Below are 16,212 nucleotides of genomic sequence, written 5' to 3'. Positions count from 1 at the left end.
TAAGAAACAGACATGGTTTGGAAGAGAGGAGAGAGCATTTTAGACCAGGAAAAATGCGCTGGCTGGTGGTGCAGAGCATTCTGAGGAAGCGAGGAGAGCATGGGGCAGGCAGGTTTTAGTTGATTCAAGAGGCATTGCAGAAGCATTCTAGAATCTGGCTAGGTTTCTTGGCTACGCTGTGAAATGAAGGGGCAGTGTGTTGTACTCATCTTTGTTCGTTTTACATGAGCTGCTCTAAGATTCTCAAAGTGATGCCTGAACTGGGGGGAAGCAGTGCACTAGTAGGAACAGTCCTGGAATTAGAATCAGAAAAACCTGATCTGAGTCTTAACTCGCCACTTACTAGCTGTGTGACCTTGGGCAAGTCATTTTGCTCTTCCCAGCCTCCATTTCCTCATCTCTATATGGAGGGAGGAAGGGGTGATAAGATTTTTGCTGCTGTTGAGTCTTTTTCAGTCGTGTCCAACTCTTCAGGACCCCATTTGAGGTTTTCTTGGCAAAGATACCTGAGTGGTTCGCCATTTCCTTCTCCAACTTCATTTTATAGATGAGGACACTGAGGCAAATAGGGTAAGTGCCTTGCCTAGGGTCACGCAGCTAGTAAGTGTTTGAGGCCAGATCTGAACTCAGGAAGAGGAGGCTTTCTGCGTCCAGGCCTGGCACTCAATCCACTGCAGTGCCACCTAGCTGCCCTCTGGTAATATACTAAAACGATCATACTTCCCCCGTTAGGCGTACACCTCAAGGAAGCCAATGACGAAAAGAGAAGTCCCGTATACACGTAGTGCTTTGTGTAGTAGCAAAGAACTGGAAATAGAGTCCCAATGATTGGGAAATAGAATTGTGGTATGTGATTACAATGAAGTGTAATGCAGTAAAAAAAAAAATAAAAACCCTAAATATGAAGAATTCATAAAAACTTGGGAAGACAAATGAAGTGATACAGAATGAAGTAAGCAGAACAGGAAATCGGCACACACAATGATTCTAACAATGTAAATGGAAAGATCAAATGCTGTGTAATTTGAATGGACCCAAAGAAGTGATGAGCAAATGCAGCTTCCACCCTTTGGAGACTATGGGTATATATATACACTGATATATCCCCCGATGACTCTCAGACTTAGTTGATGTGTTGGTTAATTCAACCTGAAATTTTTTAAAAACTATTTTTAATTAAAGATGTTAAAAAAACCCCTAACTTTAGTTTTTTAGCTTCTTTTTTTATTGTTTGTTTACAAGGGATGCTTGCTAGGGAGAGCTATGTTCAGAAATCAAGGTAAGAGAAAAACAAAAAGCTACCAATCAAAAGAATAATAATAATAGAATGATGGTTTAGATGGCTCCTCAGGTCTGATGAAGCGCATACTTATTGTTGGATATAGGACAAATTAGAGGATGAATAACATGCCAGAGAGCTCCAATGTATGTAGGAGTGGAGGCATCTCTTCTAGCCTTGATTTTGCCACCAACTAGGAGTGTGACCATGAGCCAGTTTCTTCTTCCTCAGAGGGCCTTTCCAGCTCTAAACTTCTCCAGGACAGAGAGGCTATTCTAGTAATAATGAGGAGAGTCGGTTAGAGCATGTTAAAAGAGTGGTGGAAATGAAGAAAGAGGTGAAGAACTGAGAACATATGTTAATAGGCTAGATGTGGGGAGCCAAGAGAGGCAGGAGGAAAAAATGATTTCAAGTTATGTGATTACTCCACAGGCCGACCTGAACTATCAGAAATGAGTTTGAGGCCACTATCCCTATTGATTCCCTGACCCCAACTGGAGATCAGTCATTTGGCACAAATTATTCTCTTAGAGTAACGGGCTAATCAACTCCTGGGAGACAGAAAGCTTTCAATTTAAAAAGGAATCCAACTCTAGGAAGTACAAGTTAATGAGATAATTTGTAAACCTTTGTAAACTTTAAAAGAATATATAAATGTCAGTTCATGACCTATAAATATGGTTGAAAATTGATTTACACAGCCATTTTATCATTAGACCTAGGAAATTATCTAATTTCCTCATTTTATAGATAAGAAAACTGTAATCTACAAGGATTAAATGATTTGTTCAAAGTCACACAGCCAATTAGCTGCAAAGGGCCTCAGACCCGGGTGGCGACTTCCAGTCCAGGGTTCTATTCACCACATTACCACCTGTCTATAATTAGCCTGGCCCCAGGATTAGACCAAATCCCCACCTTGACAGGCAGGGGCCAAGAAGCTTGCTTCAGGTGTCTGACTGTCCCCACCCCACCATCCCCAAACATCTTTTTTTCTCCAGACTGATAATCACATCAGTGAAAAGTGTGACAATCTACTACCCTATGCCCTAGAGGCAGCTAGGTGGCGCTGTAGTGGATAGAGCACTGGGCCTGGAGTTAGGAAGACCTTTGTTTAAATCCGGCCTCAGACACTTAGTAGCTATGGAACCCCAGACTTAACCTCTATTTCCTTCCTTGTCCTTAACCATAAAAGGAGGATTATGATAGCATCTACCTTCAAGGGTTGTTGGGAGAATCAAATGAGATATTTGTAAAAATTGCTTAGTATGGCATCTAGCACATAGCAGGCACTTAACTAAACACTTGTTTCCTTCCTGTGGTTTACAGGATCACGGAGATTCTAAGTTGTAGAGGCTGCTCCCTTACATGAACCCTTCACTCCAGGCCCCATCCTTCCAGAGTCTCTCTGCTATTCTCTACCATTACCTTATGCCATCAGGAATCTCTAGTTTATTGTTAACAAACAGTCCTTCATATTAGACCCATACATCCTCCTGCTAGAAATGACTTTGTATATATTTTGTATCTGTATGTGTACATGCTGTTTCTCCCTGATAGAACACAGGCTCCTTGAGCAGAGGGAATGTTTCATTTTGTCTTTGTATCTCCTAGCATGGTGCCTGGCAACTAATAAATGCTTGTTAAATTGGATTGTTAAGCTTGGAAGCAAAAGGGATTTAATTTTTTTCCCTGCTATTCAGTAAAGCCTCCATTAATGTTCCACTTAAAGGTAACCCTGGGGTCTCTTTAAAGGGCTACATAAATGTCAGTTATTCTTGTTCTCAGAGGCTCTACCAAGTTCAACCAAGCTAGAAAGGCCTCAAATAGGGGGGCCTGGTGATAGACTGCAGGAAGGCCACCTGAGAACCAGCCTAGCTAAGTTTAGAAAGGTTCATAACCGAGTTGGCTGCTGTAGAGTGTATTTCGCACCCATAACATCTTTTCAGAGTCATCTACTAAATTACTAACAGAATTTAAGATCTGTTAAATATTCTATAGAGAAACATCTAGTAATAATTATTTCAGCGAGATTCAACTACTGCCAGTTACATCCCAAGAAACTTAGGTTGTGAGTCACAGAATCTCAAGAGTAGAAAGGGACACTGGAGCCCATCTAATCCAATCTTTACTTGAACAAGAATCACTTCTATAAAATGCTCAACAGGAGGTTCTTAAGATTTTGTTGCAGCCCTTAAGTGGGATCTTTGCTCCCCTACCTCTCAGGGCAGCCTATGCCATTTTGGTATAGCTGAAATCATTAGGAAGCTTTTCTTTTACCTTATGCCTCAATTTACCTTTTTGTATTTTCTACCTCTTGCTCCTAGTTTAGCCCTGTGGGGCCAAGGAGAATCAGTCTAATCGCTCTTCCAGGTGACATCCCTTCAAATACCTGAAGACAGCTAATGATGTCTCCTCAAGTTTTTTTTCCCAAGGCCAAACATATCAAGTTCCTTCAAACAATCCTCATGTGGCACGGCCAAGGCCTTTTCTTACTGTGGATTCCCTCCCGTAGAGTCCTTCCTAAAATGTGGCTCATATCACCTCCTCATCCCTAGAATTAGCCTGATGATGCTGTCACACCACTGACTCCTGTGGAGCTTTCAGGCCACTAAAGTTTCTAGATCTTGTCGTCTGACTAAGCCTCTCCTTTGCTTTCCCACCTGGTACTTGGGAGGCTGATTTAACTCGGTGATTAGATTCTATTCTACTTATCTTTATAAAATGTCATCTTAACAGATGGGACTTATTGTTCTAACCTGCCAAGATCTTTTTGTCTCCCATTAGCCAATGTCTTAACTAGTCTGCTGAGCTGTGTAATCAGCAACTTTTATAAGCATGCCGTCCAAGTTATTAATATCAAAACGTTAGACCCCAGAGGTCCACCAAGCACAGATCCCGGAACACTGAACAAGGGGGCATTAGCTCCCCCTTGTCTCCTGGGTAAATCTGTAGTCATACTTCTTCGGTCTGCAAAACGGGCAGCAGACTATTTCCTTCCTCTTCCTAAGACAGATGAAGACCAAACGTTCCCATATATTTGGAATGCCTGTGAGTGTTGAATTACAGAATGTTGTACTTACTCATCTCCAAATGAAGCCCTTTGTAAACCCAATGGATTCTTATTGAGGAAAATCACCTTTGCAATGGAACCTTTGAATGATTCCAAAATGAATACCTAGAGTATTTTCTTTTTCTCATTTAAGGGCCAACTTGCCTGAGCTAAAGTACTTCTAAATTGATTTTTCTTTTGTCCAGATCAGTGCTTTAATCATAGGGTACTCCCTGGGTATCAGTTTCCTCCACATTCAACTCAGAAACTCATCAGTAATTTATTCTTTGAGAGTTGCCTGGGGGCACGGAGAAGTTAAAGGGACTTGTCCCTGGTCAGGCTGGTGTCAGAGAAAGAACTTGAACCCAGCTCTTCTTGACTCCAAGACTGGCCTTCTACCCTGCATACTCCCTATAAAGGGTGTCCTCAAACTCTTGGTACAGTTTTAACCTTTAACGACTACAGAAGTATAAATGCTACAAACTGACAAAAACATTTGAAAGGCTAATTACATTTTGAAAATTTTGATATGTTTCTTATTAAAATTCAGTACAACCACCATCTTGGGCTGTATGTTTCTCAGTCAATTTTCAAACACTTGTTAGCAGCTGCTTAGTGATGGAAAGGATTGCATTTGTAATCCTCGCCTTAAGGTCACCTGAGGAACAAGGTTTTGATGCATATGTGAGAGTTTTGACACGATCCCATAAGAAAAAGTCTAATGTGGATCCATCAGGTGATTGAGGTAGCCAAGTAAGAGGACATCCTCTGCTAATCCCAGGTTTATTAAAATGTCAGTCTGAAAATATCACACACATAATGCATGATGACAGCATGTCCTGTCTGGCTAAAAATTAAAATGAAAAATTTATTATTCAGAATTCACAAAACTGAGTATAAAAGACATTTAAACTTTCAAAATTTTAAGTGTAGCATACTTCTCAAGTTCTTAAAGCTTAAAACTGTACTAAGACTTTGGGGACACCCTATATAAATTGATATTTACTAATATTAATGACTTTTTTGGTCATCAACAAATAACTTTGTTGACATGTTCATTCAACAAACATTTATTCAGTGCCTAATATGTATAAAGCACCGTGTGCTGGCTGCTGTGGGGCATATAGTAATGGCTAAGTCATCCTCTACCCTCAAGGCACTTTGTCAAGTAGAGGAGGAAAAACAATGAGGAAGGAGGGGGCTGGATGAGAGGATCATACCATCTTATAAATCAAGTGATAGGAGACTAGCACAATTTTTTTTTTAATTAAAGGAGTTGTTAGTCCCAAACATCTATGAAGGTCTAGTCTTTCTTTATCATAATGAATGAATAAAGAGGCATTTACAAGGGCTTAGGATGTGCAAAGCCCTGTGCTAAGCATTGGGGATGTAAATGACTTTCAAATAAGTTAAGAGGACAAAACTTTCCAATCCAAATGTCCCGTACTGGCTCTGGGACCTGGTATTCTGTCTACTGATGTAGAGTGTGATCCTTTATGGTTCCTGTCCATGTCCTACACAAGGGATCTACCTAAAGTGGCTTTCTCTAGGTCTCCTGACATGGCACGGACATGAGGGGGGCACATGAATTTTCCTCTTGTTTTCCCTCATTTTCACTATGTGACTGGCTCAGCTTTTTCCAAGCCTAAGCTTTTCAAGATTACCAATCATCATACAATAATACTTGCCACTTACTATTCGATTAAGGCACCCTGTCTTTGCTGTGAGCCTTCTGCTAAAGTCTGGAAAGAAGGGATCACATCTAATTCAGTTTAACCTCCCCCCAAACCCCAAGTCCAAACAACTGCTCCCTAATCTGCCCCTGGCTGTTGCTAGCCAGCCACATTCTTCCTACAAAATTAAATGGCTTTGAAGGCAACTCCAAAAGAAGAATTTAGAGAATGTTGTGAGTAATGTTGGAATAAGTATCCAGGGTGCATTCTGGTATGTTTGTTAGAAACAACAAAACAAATACCACCAAAACAAATGAGAAAAAAAAAAAGCAACCCCCCCCCCAAACACAAAGACAAAAACATACACAAGTCTCATTACTTCATAACACACCTCATATTCATCTGTCCAAATTTGAATTACATGTAATTTTGGTGCTATACTAATTCTGCAAAGTGATCTGATTTTATTGTCTTAGCTGTATTACGTGAAAATTTCATTTATTTACTGCTACAACACAGTTTGTTCTCCAAATTTATTACCCACCTCAAATATGAACTGGAGGGCAGGACAAGTGCCAATGATTCCATGACTGCCTTGTCCTTGGGGGTGTCCTAGGAAGAAGAGTCTGGAGCCTGAATTCCAAACCTTGCTGTGATGATGACTTAGAGAAAACCCTAGGCCTCAAGGAGAACTTCTAACAGAACCACTCAGCTTTTACATGAGCAACACAAAGAGAAGAATGCTTGATAACATACCTCCCAGCTGACAGCCACAGTAGTAGCAGTCTTACAGGTTAACAGAGGTGTGCCACACTGATCAGGAGGTCCTGGGGCTGTGGAGATCTGAGACTTGGCCGAATAAGGTCCAAACTACAGAAAGGTGCAACAGCATGAAAGAAACACTGAAAGCTCACGCTGATTGAGAGAGAAGTACAGATAAGTTTGAATTCAGCAGAACAGTTACCCTACCCCGGTCTTATTGGCCGCTTTAATCCAGAAGCTGTAGGTCCTCCCAGGAAGCAGATTGCTCACTGTGCACCTCAAGCCTGGGCCTTGGTAGACTCTTCTGCACTCAGTTTGGTCGGACTCAGCCATGTCTACTACGTAGTCAATTATTTCAGCTCCCCCATTCACAACGGGAGGAGCTAGGAAATGACAGAGTAAGCATTTAAAACACACTTCTAACACTTTATTTTACAAAATAGTTTTTAGGGCTCTCTGAGAAATCACTATGAAGGATTCTAAACGTGATTATAGCTTGTTAAAATGTTGGCTAAAGTAATGGGAAATTTCAAATTCTATTCGGTTTAGCTTCACTGAAAGGCAGCTTGGCATATCCATGGGAAGACCTGAGTTCAAATGGGCCTCGGGTGCTTGCCTGGTGTGGGAAAACAGCCAAACCTTTCAGTGTCCCAGGCAATTCTCAAATTTTCTTGCAATTTCTTGCAATTGAATCACAAGAAAAGGTATCCACACGTTGCCAGAGGCAGTTTTATAATGGGGAGGGAGCTTCCTACAACTGGTGAAATCAATAAAAAAAGCTGCATATCTTCTTATACCATTCCCAGGCATTTCCCCCAAAAGAAGAATCACTGAAGAAAGGAGGGCTTTAAAAAAACAAAACAAAACAACAAACTATAGGACAGGCCTCTCTTTAAGAAAGTGAAGAAACTTTGGCCTAAGCTGACATCACTAGTTAGTGGCACAGTTGGACCTAGAAGCTCCATCTCCTAAATCCAGGCCGGCCTCCTACCACACTCCACTGCCTGACCCACAATTCTTACCAACAAAACAATTTGCTAAGGTCACGTTCATTGCTGCTAAAGGGCAGGGGACGATCTGTTTACTCAGTGCTTAAATATAGAGCTGATATCATAATTGAAAATACAATGACACAGGTATGCTTTTATTTTGAACAAATCCAATAGACAAACAGCACCATTTACAAACTGGATGAAGCAGGGAGCCGTGATCCACTTCACAAATGGAATTGCAGCAGGCTTCCTCTAAGTTTTATCCTAGTGAACTGAAGTGCTTACTTGTAGATTAAATTCTCAGATGGAAAGGGCTAGGGTGGAAAAATTGCTAAATGAATATCACAAGGCATCTCTGCAATTATGGTGAAACTCAGTTCAAAGAATATGATTCTGATTATGTAAAACTTTTTTAGGAAAAAGGTATAACTCTCAAAAGAAAGAAATCCAAGAAAATCATCAAAAAATTCCTGCTTCCTTTACCAGACAAAAATGTGAATAACAGAGGTAACCATTGTATAAAAAACTGTTCTTTTCCTAAATGCCACATTATAAAGGGGTAACTACATTGTGGTTTGCATTTTTATTTTAAACTGACTGTACTTAGACTAACCTAACTATACCCAAACTTGAACCCTAATGCAGTAAAGACTTCATGTTTTTCTTTACAACTCTAAGATAATTTTCTTCTATCCCTCTTTTTCCCCACCCACTTTTCCATTTAAAATTAAAATGTTGGGTCACAAAATGGTGTCTTACCCCAGTGCAGGCTGATTTCTCTGGGCTTAGCCCTGTTGGCCAAATATGGAGACCGGCAAGGCCCAGGAGGAACAGCAGATGTGTGAATGGACAGGATATCTGAGGCCTGACAGAAGGAAACAACACATTATATCTACACTGAAATGCAAGTTCAATTTCTTTTAGGATTAATTTGTACAATTGTATAGTTTACTTTAGTACCTAAGTTTTAAACTATTTTCATTTTTTTCCTCACCTGGCTTTGCCCTGCAATTCCAAAGCAATATACTCTCAACTTATATGAAGTGCCAGGTCTGAGATGGTCACATACGTGTTCTCTCAAAGTGCCGTCATATATTACATTCCATGTACTTCCTATGGGAGACATGTAAAATATCCAATAAAATATCCATTTACAAACAGCTTAGTAAAATTTTGTGAGAGTCTATGATTTATGTGTGTTATTAAGAAATAACCACTTAAAAAATGAATATAACACATACATTCCAATTATACATAATAACCTAACTCCAGAGCAGAACTGACCTTACAATCAAAACCAGACCATTAAGAATCCTTACCATTTGAAGCTTCAGAAATTTCTAAAACGTACTTAGAAATTTCTGCTCCCCCGTTATCTTTAGGTGGATCTGAAATGACATTTTCCATATAAGAATTATTCTTAAATAAACAGACAAGTCTTTATCATTAAACTACATTAGTTAATGCCATAATTTTTTGTCACATGCCAATGTGGAACTCTGTTTAGTACTGTAACTATTTAGAAATGACTGGTGATTATCAAATATAGTATTAGGCCTTCTCTCCACTGCTACAGCATGGTGGAGAGGAAAGAGAGCTAGATTAGGAGTCAGAGCATATGGCTTCAAATCCCAGCTCTGCCTTGGGTGACCTTGGCCAACTAACTTCCCCTTTCTTGGCCCCAGTTTCCTCACCTGTAAAATGGGGGGGGGGGTAGCCTAGGTGACCTTGTGGCTTCCCTCCAGCACTAAATCTAGAATTCATTCAGGTCATCTAGGGGCATGGAGAGTTGAAGTGACTTGCCCATAGGTCCAAAGGCAGAACTTGTAACTAGATTTCCATGACTCCGAGGCTGGCCCTCTAGCCATTACACCCCCACTGCCTCTCATCCAGAACATTTATAATAAAATATATTTAAGTAACATCATTCGGCTCTCTAGAAAAGGTTATATGAGAACACGAATGCAACACTGAAAATGCTGAGCTGCTTTGGCCTCAGACATAGAAAGAAAACAATCTGTATAATGTCAACAGTTGCTTGTCAGCCTCAGAATCACTGATCACTAACTCTCCCCTCTTAATCATGCCTTTTCCATGAGAGAAATTATTCCCTGGTCCACCAAAAACCCAACAATTTCATGATCTGAATTAGACAACAAACTGCCACTTTTGTGGTCTTGATATAAGAGAGAATGACAATGTAATTAACTACTAAAATAAACTGTGTAGGAACAACTTTATGTCAGAATGGTTAAGAAAATAAAAGTCTAAGACAAAAATCAGACTAAACATTTCTCAATACATTAATGTTACTGTTTAGGAAAATTAGGGTAGATTTTTAAATATAGAAATATTACCCCATGCGACTTTCACATTGTATGCACGGATCTTCCCCTTTGTGTATGGTTTACTTGGGGGGCCTGGCTTATCAGGGTATGTGGTATATTCTACTTCTTCACTTGGGTTACTTTTTCCTTCACTGTTGTGGGCAAAGAGCTGTTTGAGTAGAGAGAATACATTGGTTGATCACTGGAAACATTCAACATATGCCTCAAATACCTGAATAAATTCTGCAAAATTTACAAAGCAGGTTACTTTGGAAACTGGATGTAATTAGAAAAGTGTATTTTCATCACTACAGAAAATAATGAAAACAACATACTTAAAAATAGGAAGCACAAAGTGTTGTTAATCACGTGAAAATGTTCAACCTCACTAATAAAGAGATGAAAATTAAAACAACTTTGAGGTACTACCTCACATCCATCAAATTGACAAGAATAATTAAAAACAATAAAACTCCATGCTGGAGGGGTTATAAAGAAACAGGTGCATTTAGCCACTGTTGACGAAACTGCAGATTAGTAGAATTTTTTTGGGAAAAGCAAAATCTGGCTGTACAGAGTAGAGGTTACAAAGATAATACTGCCCTCAGGCCCACTAACTCCACTGTTAATATTACCAAGAATCAAAAAGAACTCTGCCTTCATAGGTTTTTATAGCAGCATTATCTGTGATGGTAAAAATGGGAAGCAGAACGGTTAAATAACTTGTGTCACATTAATGTAAGGGAATATGATCATACAAATACCATTCCCTTATAGTATGATGAATAGAAACATGGACAGAGCTTTACGAAATAATGCAAAGCAAAAGAAAAAAAAGAGAGAGAACCTGAAGAGGAGAGAACACACAATGAAAATGTACAAGGAAAGGTGAGTGGAAGCAAATGGGCAAACTGATTTCTAATGGAGATGTTAGAGAAAGTGACTGAAAAGTCAGGATATTTTATGCATTGAAATTCATTTGTTTAAATGCAGATCATCAGAAAAACATTTAATTGGTTGCTGATGTTTAATATTATTTGTAAACATTTAAAAATATACTTCAATTAAAAATGAATGACCCCAATACACAAAAAATATACCCTTGCAGGCACCTACCCTAAATTTATATGAAGTGCTCCTCCGAAGATTTTTTAAAGTGCATGAGGGCTCTTCTCCATTGTATTTAGCCTTGAAACCATGACCCTGGAAAGGAGAAAAATGTGGACTTAGCAGGGACTAACCGCTTTCCACTGATAATTACAAATGGATTTAAAGTTCAGACTGGAATGAAAGGGAGCTCCCTCTGGTTTCTGAGGCAGGTGAAGAGGCTGAGATCTAAGAGCCAAAGTAGTCTAGGTTGGGCCCAGAGCAGAGGAAACCATGTGCATCTCACATGTGTCAATGTGGCCATCATACTCCAAACAGATAGCCAAAGTCCTATGTCATACAGAAGGGCAACTTACAGAGCCTTCTTCCTCCATCTCCAGTGTGTAAGTAAACTGAGATTCCTCAGTAACTGCCCCAGTAGGAGGACCCCATTCTAGTGACAGAGTAGTAATTCCTGCTTGATTTAGCTGAGGGGGAGGAGGTGCTGGAGGGACACTTCCTGTTGTGCTGAAGGCAACAGTTTCACTAAATTCACTGGAAAAAATAGGTTGATGAATAAAATTAGTAGTTGTTTTTTTCCCCTAAACCTTGAAAAAAAATTACAAGTAATATAATTTACCTTATTCCCAAGTTATTTTTAGCAGCCAATCTAAATGAATATTTTGTGGAAGGAGACAGCTTGGTTAGCTTGTACTGTTTAAGATGACCAAAATAGCATTCTTTGAAGGTTCCAGGCTTCCCCTAAAAACACATACACATGATATGTTAGTTACTGTGTTTAAAGCATCCTATTGAGGACAAAGTTTCCCAACTTAAACTATTCTGTGGGCTGTTTGCTTGAGGGAGGATAAGAGTGGGTGTCGGAAGATGTTGGAGAAAGAAAAGTGGGGCTTGAAGAAAAAGAAATGGAAGAAGAGGGAAAAGTGGAAGAGAAAGAGGTAAGCAGAGGAGGGAGAGCTGGTTAAAGTTTACAAGTTTTACCAAATAAAGACTTTTGGTAGTGAAATTTTCAAGGGTCAGTGAAAATTCGCCATATATTTGTAGTCGGGCAATAGTCATCTAAGTCACAGTGCAAAATACTATTTTCTTATGCTATTTAAAGTGGGTTTTTTGAGTCAAAATAACAAAGAAACTAAAGGAAAACAGGAAACAAAAGACTGTTAGAGAATGTAAGCTGAAAAGTCTATCTTACCTCTCTATTAGTTAATATACCCTAACAATAAAAAGTCACGGCAGCAAACGATTGATTTCCTGTGCTAGTGGGGATATGGGGGTGGCCGAGGGCAATGAAATCTAGAGATGCTCCCCAAACTTAACTGAAGTCAAACAACCCAGCACATCTGAGTGCTCGGACTTTTACCAGTGCTCAGGTGTTTGCACTGTGATGACATTTAAATGGTGGATCAGTGATTTGTAATGTTATATAAAACAGAATCCAAAGAGATTCTTTACTAAGGATCTCAAATGGATTATCAGACATCCGGTCATGGGAATTCTTGCCAACTATACCAATGACTTCAGAATAGTGCGTGGTCCAAAGGATCACATACTCTCCCAGTAATGATAGCCAGAGTTTAAATGGTGCAAACTCACTTCTCTGCTCTTGTCTGGGAGAGCTGAAGGTATGTACCATTACCTCTTTGGTCCACATGCTGAATGTGGAAATGTTTGTTCTGATGAAACTGTACTTCCACTCAGCTACTAACGTTTCATTTCATCTTCCAAAATTTCAGTGACATTTTATCATTTATAAAATACATGCAGGAAATGCTTACCTCATCCCATTCTAAAAGAAAACTGATTATTTTGGAGCCATTGTCATTAGATCCCTAAAATAATACACAAAAATAACATTAGGGCCACAGTTTTGTTCATTCAATATACTAATACACAGTGTAACTAATACCATATGTAATAAACCAGAGATTCATACATGTAGTGATAGGGACTGGGCCTTGGAATGCACATTAGCCCCTTCACTGCAATTTATAGTCTCAGAGTTTTGAGAGGGCTAATTGCCCGGCCAGTATGTGTCTGAGGCAGGACTTGAACCCAGGTCTTCCTGGCTCTCTTTACTGGACCACGATATATACAATACATGTTAATCTGTTTATATTGCTGTGTACTTTTTTTTTTTAAAAAGGCAAAAATCTACAAAGGTAAAGTACCTTTTGTACTCTTGTTTACTGTCATCCTAACTGAGGGATTTTTTGTCCATTACCCCAAAAGCAACATGAAAATTACTAGTTACGTTGAAGAGAAAGCAGAAAGCGAACAGCTTTTTCTGATCCCCCTACTTAGTAGTAACCTTCACTTTTAGTTGTCACTGAGCATTTTATTTTGGTTCTTTAAGATTCTTATTTAATGTGTTCATATGTAATATTATTGCTAATAGTGCCTACTGGACTGTAAAACCCATGAGGGCAAGGCTATATCTTATCTAGTTTTGTAATTCCTCCAGCACCTAGCACAAGGCTCTTATTATTATTATACTTAATAAATGGAATAGGCAGAGATATCCATTCGAAAAAAACCTCAGTTGACAGCATCAAGGAAAGATCGTCATCCCTTCTGGGGATGGCATGATTTTACAGTGGTTGTTTTACAGCACCCTGCAGTCTTCCCAAAGTTACCATGTCACCAGCCCACTCATATCCATTTTAAAAAGCACACTGGCGTCTGTGAGAAGGTGAATAGGGGAAGATGGTAATATTGTTTCTCCTTGTATTTTAGTTTCTAAAGAGGTGACAGGTTGATGGGGCCAGGCGACAGGTGAGTGGTGAGAATAGGCAGTTCATGCTTGTGCCTAATGAGCTTCTAATGACTTCCTCCTCGATGTAACATTGGTTTATTGTGCTACTGCTAGGTAGCACTGAAGTTGGAGAAATGAACCCTTGACAAGGCACAGAAGTTTTCAAAAATGGTCAATCATCCAATAAGTTTAATTTTCTCATCTGTTAAAGAGGAAGATTACCATTTTAGCTTGAGCTACTGGCAAACCTGATGTTATATAATACTTGTGTATCTGAAAACAACCAAATTAGGTAGAAAGCCTTCAGTAAATTGAATTCATTGAAAGGGCTCTTGTGATTGATTAGTCTGCTGAGACAGGGCGGCTTAGACATTCCAAAGGCAAACAAGGAGGATTTAGGCTAAAAAATGGAACAGCAGGATGCTATGACATTACTGAGGCTATCAAGAATGCAATCTCCTTCCAGATGGTTCTGTTGGTGGATAATATTGTGCTGACTGCACCAAGCCTCAGAATATTTGTAGGCACAATGAGATCTGGGAGAGATGGGCCTAACAATCTACACAGGGCAAAAATGATGTATGACAAATTCCTGTTGTCCAGTCTATGTACACTAGATGCCTGGTCCATCGAGTTAGTACATCAGCACATTTATTTGGGATAGGCAATACGCTGAGACCTCAGTTGATTAGGGGGACAGGAATCAAAGTTGAGAGTAACTCAAAAAGGACTGAAGAGACACATGGAAGGTAGACATAGGCCACAGCACATTTCCAGTGGTAACCCATGCTCAAGAAGTGGCATAATGGATATTACTGAGGAAATGTGTGATCAGAAAAAGAAAAGGGCTAGTCATGTTCTCATAACTAGACAGCCTGAGTGCTTCATTGCTCCCCATAAAGCATAAAAAAACAGGGGCAGCTAGATGGTGCGGTAGCTAGAGCTCCAGCTTTGGAGTTAGGAGGACCTGAGTTCAAATCCGGCCTTGGACACATGACACTTACTAGCTGTGTGACCCTGGGCAAGTCACTAAACTGACTGCCTCACTAAAAAGCAAAAAAAAAAAAAAGCATAAAAAACCAAAAAACAACCTAGAGGATAGCCTCCAGCACATTGGATGGCTCCTCTGTAGAGATAATAGATAATATATATGGAAGAGCACGGACCAGAATAGTATAGGCATGGATAGGCCATGATCTGCACTAATGGAGGGACGCCCACATTATTGCACTTGTAGATGCACTGAAAGATGAAGAAAGTGCAATAACATGTTAATAAAGATTAAGACATTTGTACCTTTTATAGAGAAACAGACATGGTTTTATACACTGGTTAGACTTTCATTTCATGCCTCAGTTTATATGAGACATTATACTGGGGGGGGGCACACAGAGAAGGGGAGAAATGTCTAGAGAACAGAACTTGCCAGAAGAGCCAGTGAAAAGCCTAGGCAAGGTGTGGAAAGTGAGATCCCATGTTGGAAAGTTGTACCTGGCATATTACTATCCACCATTAGCTTTGAGCCATCTTTATAACACGTTACTCATTTATCATAAAATCAATCAGATAACGTATGTAACATGATTTACAAATTGTAAAGGCCTATATAAATGCCATTTGTTGGTTATTTTTCTGAAAAGGATGTTATAAAGGCTTCTTTGCTGTGCCCCAGCACGTCTACTTTGTCTCCCTATGTGCGTGTGTGTGCGTGTGTGTGTGTGTGTGTGTATTTCTACCTGCCATGTTTGAAATGCTTTTTATCTTGAACTTAAAACACTCAATAAAATGACATTTCCATATACATAATATAACAAGGTTGTACATGAAACTGTGGGTCTCTATAATGTACAGCTTGCTTTTCTTTTAAATATATAATACATTCAATGTGCTTTCAAAGCTATCCAACTTGTCTGTGATTCTTTCTAAAGGTCTTCCATTCTCTTCTGTATTGCTTTTTTTAAAAAAAGATTTTTCATTGACCCAGAAAGATGCTTGAGTAACCTGCCACATTTCAAATTCAAGATACATCGAGGTGGTTTGTAGTTCAACAAAATGCTGGAACCTCTCTCACGATGGACGTTTCCTACCTTCCACTGTAAAATCAGGCTGTTCTTGGTTCGGTTGACTAGCTTAGGTACAGCAGGACGGTCTGGTTCACAGCTCTCTGTTGTGAAACTAATCACTTCGGAAGTAGATTCTTCTATAGAGCTGTATGTTGCTGAAACTCTGAATATATAGAACATATTATTATAAGCTTTTAAAAATATT

At 39.5% G+C, this 16,212-nt stretch overlaps 1 protein-coding gene across 1 annotated transcript in view; it reads right to left on the bottom strand.

Annotated features, from left to right (window-relative positions):
• Positions 1-16,212, bottom strand: part of LOC110193055 (fibronectin type-III domain-containing protein 3A-like) — an 81,319-nt gene that overhangs the window by 14,361 nt on the left and 50,746 nt on the right. The window contains exons 10-20 of the mRNA XM_078147737.1: positions 16,032-16,170; positions 12,968-13,021; positions 11,812-11,933; positions 11,549-11,726; positions 11,202-11,288; positions 10,116-10,254; positions 9,078-9,146; positions 8,753-8,871; positions 8,518-8,623; positions 6,974-7,149; positions 6,761-6,874 (exon numbers count right to left, since the gene is read on the bottom strand). Of these exons, the coding sequence (XP_078003863.1) occupies positions 6,761-6,874; positions 6,974-7,149; positions 8,518-8,623; positions 8,753-8,871; positions 9,078-9,146; positions 10,116-10,254; positions 11,202-11,288; positions 11,549-11,726; positions 11,812-11,933; positions 12,968-13,021; positions 16,032-16,170 (1,303 nt within the window). The remainder of the gene's footprint in view (positions 1-6,760; positions 6,875-6,973; positions 7,150-8,517; positions 8,624-8,752; positions 8,872-9,077; positions 9,147-10,115; positions 10,255-11,201; positions 11,289-11,548; positions 11,727-11,811; positions 11,934-12,967; positions 13,022-16,031; positions 16,171-16,212) is intronic.

Source organism: Phascolarctos cinereus, unplaced genomic scaffold (genome assembly GCF_003287225.1).
Source record: "Phascolarctos cinereus isolate Bilbo 61053 unplaced genomic scaffold, phaCin_HiC Scaffold_8;HRSCAF=390, whole genome shotgun sequence".
In the NCBI taxonomy this organism is placed as follows: Eukaryota; Metazoa; Chordata; class Mammalia; order Diprotodontia; family Phascolarctidae; genus Phascolarctos; species Phascolarctos cinereus.
This window is presented reverse-complemented; position numbering and strand designations above follow the sequence as displayed.